The sequence below is a fragment of the Trachymyrmex cornetzi genome, unplaced genomic scaffold (genome assembly GCF_001594075.2).
Source record: "Trachymyrmex cornetzi isolate Tcor2-1 unplaced genomic scaffold, Tcor1.1 scaffold77, whole genome shotgun sequence".
Taxonomy (NCBI): domain Eukaryota; kingdom Metazoa; phylum Arthropoda; class Insecta; order Hymenoptera; family Formicidae; genus Trachymyrmex; species Trachymyrmex cornetzi.
The window spans coordinates 241177-246103 of record NW_017300102.1 but is presented as its reverse complement, the minus strand read 5'-3'; the positions used below and the strand labels follow the sequence as shown (position 1 = coordinate 246103).

At 27.4% G+C, this 4927-nt stretch overlaps 1 protein-coding gene across 2 annotated transcripts; it reads right to left on the bottom strand.

Moving 5' to 3' along the window:
- Positions 1-1065: 1065 nt before the first annotated feature.
- Noc2 (Nucleolar complex protein 2) lies at positions 1066-4615 on the bottom strand. Of its 2 annotated transcripts, none has more exons than XM_018518585.1 (12): positions 4514-4615; positions 4074-4287; positions 3780-4003; positions 3597-3706; positions 3422-3528; positions 3195-3349; positions 2895-3125; positions 2627-2815; positions 2433-2552; positions 1960-2091; positions 1667-1882; positions 1066-1584 (listed from the first exon to the last, which is right to left on the bottom strand). In XM_018518585.1, exons 2-12 carry the CDS (start codon positions 4246-4248, stop codon positions 1069-1071), a joined length of 2175 nt encoding a protein of 724 aa, XP_018374087.1. In that variant the 5' UTR covers positions 4249-4287; positions 4514-4615; the 3' UTR covers positions 1066-1068. The 2 variants fall into 2 exon arrangements, with proteins under 2 accessions (XP_018374087.1, XP_018374086.1); XM_018518584.1 differs by having other exon boundaries at positions 4485-4541.
- Between the last annotated feature and the right edge of the window lie 312 nt (positions 4616-4927).

Sequence of the window (4927 nt, the reverse complement as noted above, 5' to 3'; positions counted from 1 at the left end):
GATGTGATGCTGTCAGTGCCAGCATTGCAGCCAATACAGTGGCAAGATTCTAATGCTTGCGAAAGTTGCAAACAGATCTAGGAGAATGACGGGAGGACTCTGATTGCACACATCGCATATTGCACACATGTATCGCTGATTGGCCAAATAAAAATAAAATAATCTCATTGGCAAAACAGTAAAAAATTACTAGGCACCAGTTGATGTGAGTGGTGTACACAATCAGAACTGTAGACAAACGGGATTCTCCCTAAACAATAATTTAAATCTTGTTACAAATTACTATCAAAATTATTTGTTTTACCAAGTGCTACAACTCTGAATTGTTTAGGTAATAGATTTTATACTTCATATTTTTTCTAAAATGTTTAAGCAATAGACTTTATACTTCATATTTTTTTATACTAATCATATATTTTTTGTACTTTTCATTATGATTAACGTTATTTTATATTAGTAATTTTTTTCTTAAATATAAACATGTTTTATTTTTTTAATCGTTGAAATTAAAGTTTTTAATATATTATTAATGTTAAAAATTTATTTAATATATTTGATATATTTAATATATTTGGTATAATTTTTTTATTAAATAAATGCACAGAATACAGATTATTAATTCAGTAATTATATTGGTATATCAAATATAAGAATAAGACAAAGATTTATTTTATTTCCCGGTAAACGAGAATGGATTGAAATAGATTAAAATAGATTTAGATTTTCAGAAATACGCATTCACGAATAAAATAAATTATTTTATTAATCCTTTTTAAAAATAAATCTTTTAATCCGAATGTATTTTTATTTATTTATAGGCATAAAGCACGTTTCTATGCCTTTCAATCTAAAAATAATATCAATTTTTCTTTTTGTGCATCGTGAATACTGCTCAATTGAAAATTCTGAATATAGGAAATGTAATTTTTCGATCCAATTAAATAAACAAAAATTTCAATCCATTTTAATCCATTTTTTATTACTGGGTTTTTATTGTAATGTATTTCAGAATGTAAAAAATACATATTATATTATTCATCTTATATGATCATTAATTCTATTTTGTTCTTAATCCCAATCGTCGATATTTATATCTTGTACAATATCTGTATCTTCTCTCGGCAAATTTTCATCTTCGATATTGTTGGCTATCTTCTGTTTTTTGTTTTTCTTACGCTTTTTCGTCTTATTTAATGACTTTTTCGTTTCTGTTTCGGATTCCGTACCCTTCAACCGAAGCTCAAACTCGCTCTCTTCTTCACTATCCTCTGCATTTTGCTCGTCCAGTTTCTGCTTCTTCGGTGTTTTTACCGGTACATTGAGTACTTCTTCGTTCTTCGTAAGAAGTTTAAGCATCTGAGATTTATGAATTTCAATCCAAGAAGTATAGAATTTGGATATTTCTGTGCCATCTGTTTTTATTCTATTTTCCCAATTTGTGATCTCTGCCGTATTCTTCAAATCTATCGTTATTTTAATACGCTCAGCTTCAATATATTTTCTATTTTCCTCAATCATATTTAGAAGTTGTTTTATTTTCTTGCAATAAGGTGCTACATAACATTTCTTCAGAAATGCTTTTAACTGCAAAAATATATCAATTCAATTTATTTATGATAAATCTAATAAAAATCAATAGTTTCCGTTTTAATTTTTTTTTTAATACCTGTATTATACAAGGTATGTATATATCCGGAAAGTATATCTTGTAACTATCGTTTGCTGCATTTTCCAATATAAATCGATAAACGGTTTCAATAATACTATCCTTGAAACCATTCTCTATCAATTGCGATTTTGACATTCTTAATATGCAAATAAATGGTATAGGTTTCATCGTAATTGTTTTATGCCTTTTATTAAAATCATAAGAATCCAGTATCTAAATAGAAAAATTTGACATAAAATATTTGCATATTCTAAAATTATAAATGTTTAAGAATAAAAAATGATTGATACCTCGAGAAGAAATGGTAAAATAGGTATAAATGTTCCTGTTTTCTTAGAAATGGTTATTAACATTTCTATGCAGTGAAATCGCAATGGATAGTATTGTGCCGTTGGAATTACTTTCATTGTCCCAACAATAATCTGTTAATAAATAAAATTTAACGTAGTTTCTATAATATTTTTGTAGTTTTCACGGAGATGCCAAAGGATTGGCCGGTTATCGCACTGTATAAATTGTATTTATTGTATAAATTGTATATTTTAGAACTAGAAAAAGGTAAAAATTAAAATTAAAATTCTGCATATATATATATATATATAACAATTTGCTTGTCTAATGCCAGTTAATACCTATGCAGAATTTTAATTTTAATTTTTACCTTTTTCTAGTTCTAAAAATTAGAAAAGGTTAAAAAATAAATAATTAAACCAAGAGTAACATTAATCTACATTAATAGAAATAGACATAAATTAACTAATACCTGAACTAATGGATATAACAGTGATTGTAACATCGATTTCTCTTTTGATTTAATTATCAATTCTGTCCAGAAACGCAAAGAATTTATATACTGCCAATTATATACAGCTTGAAAGTTTTCCTGGAAAAAAATTGTTATAATCCTCTGGAATAGGTATTATAAAAGATACAACAAATGATCTTTTTAAAAATTACCTGTCTCTTTAATGTTATAGCATTTCTTAAATTAATCGCTAATTGCCTGATATATAGAAAGGAATGATTGTATGAAACATCATGATCGAGTAAATAAATTTCAACTAAAGAATGTTTCATAAAATTTATTCCTGGTAACATGTTAGGTGAAACAAATTTTGTATTCTGAACATATTTCACATACATGGTCTAAAAAAGAAAATTTTTTAATAATACAATTGTGATACAATCCATAAATATTCTTTTTATCATAACATATGGATCTCACCTTTAATAGTTTCTCTATTACAGATTCTTTGTTAGTTGTATGTGTTGCAATATGTAGTATATTTAAGAAAGCTGTAATTCGAATAATTTCTTCTGCAGATGACCAAAACTTTATCAAAATCCTTAACAATGGTTTAGTTAAAGACGAAAACGAGCGGGTATAAAGTAACATTTGGCGTAGATGCTTTAGAAGTACCGTAAGAATACTAGGTGACGCTACACTTTGTAATAACTGTGAAAATGATATATTAGTGTTGTGTTTAAATTAAATAATATAATTAAATATTTAACAGATACATACTTTGATTAAATCAGACAAGTATAATTTTAAGATCCATCGTATTTTTCCAAATCTTTTAGATTTATGTGCTTCTTGTGATTCTTGATCCAACTTCAAAAAACGTTTAAATGCATCAGGTAGATACATTATACATAGTTGCATTACACCATTAAATACTAAAATTTATCAAATTTTAATAGATTAACTAAAAAATAGTAAACAGTTTGATAATAGAAGTTGGAACTTACTAGTACTTCCTTCTACTTTATATTCTGTAGTCTTATCAGGTACTACAGCAACACTATCCAAAGCTGCATGAAAGGCTTCTACAGTACATTTAATAGTGGTTATCGATCTTCAAATTAAACATAATGCAGTTATTATTTTGCTATTAATTCAAAAAATAATTCAGTAATAACTTACTTATCCGTTTGTATTTCTTGTTGCCAATTCTTCAATAACTGTTTAGTGATTTTCTTTTTAGAGTCACTTTCAGTTTCTTCCGGCTGAAAATCGCTATCGTCGCTAGCAACCTATAAATAATATTGCTTAAAAATAAAAAAAAATATAGAAAAATTAAAATTTATTTATGAAAAGAATATTTACCACTAAATTTTCATTGGGAATATGTCTATTACTGTTCATTAAAGAATTATCGTCATCTTCATCATCTGATACTTTAAAGTCCAGAAGATTTTTGTCATTTTCTTTCAGATATTTATAAAATTCGGGATCAGTGTCTATCAGTTTTATTAATGATTTTTTGTGTTCTGTTGGATCCAAGTTATTTTCACTGTTGTCACTATCCATCTGTTCAATGTTTTTATTATCTAAAAAGATAATAAAAAATAAAATATATAATTTAATATATGAAAGAAACTCAAATGTTTTAGATCATACCTATGTTTTTATCTTCTTCATTATCATCAGATATATCGCTATCTGTTTCAAAATTTTGTTCAAAGAACTCTTCTGTGGTCAACTTATTCAAATTTTTTTTTTTTCTCTTACCAATCACTGATTGTTTATCTTTTCTCCAGTTAAGAGGCTTTTGGCTTACCTTCTTCACCTTCATTTTGATGATAAATGAACTCTTGCGATTGACTCGAATAATCTAAAAAAATTTCATAGATTGTGAGTTTAGAACATATAACTGAACACATGAGTGAGAAATAGAATATGATTAACACCTTTATAACCCCATTTTATATTAAAGAAGTATTAAAAAAATTATTTATTATTTCGTTAATGCAACAGATAGTTTGTTTCTCTTAACTATAACCTGTACTTTATTAAATTATTAATACATACATCATAAATGTTATATTTATAAATATAACCTTTTATTTTTCCACGTGCTCTCACATCAGGTTTAGGAATAATGGTCGAAGTTAATCAAGGTCGATAATATATAGCGTTTTCGATTGGGCAAAAGTCAGTGCGCACTAGTGCGCACTCAGATCACACCAACACTGGACGAGTTCCATGGGTTGCACTGAATAGTGCAAGTTCAGAAGAATACGCCAAGATTTTCAGTGCTAAAGCTGAAACTCATTTTTGTTCACTTTGAAGCAATGTTCAACAAAATGTTACAAAACCACAGTAAAAGATATTAAGAGTAGGGACAAGACCCCGTTTTCAATTCAACTGCGCAGATTTGCTTGTCCCTATGTATATCCTTAACTGTGATAAAACGTGCACTGAACTGGCACCATCAAAATATCTCGTGCCACTTAGTGCGGCACTGAGTGCGC

Coding starts and splice junctions, on each gene's coding strand:
- Noc2 (XM_018518585.1), bottom strand. CDS start 4,248: ATGAAGGTGAAGAAGGTAAGCCAAAAGCCTCTTAACTGGAGAAAAGAT. Junction 3,350..3,421: donor TAAAGTAGAAGGAAGTACTA/GTAAGTTCCAAC, acceptor GATAAATTTTAG/TATTTAATGGTGTAATGCAA. Junction 1,585..1,666: donor ACATACCTTGTATAATACAG/GTATTAAAAAAA, acceptor ATATTTTTGCAG/TTAAAAGCATTTCTGAAGAA.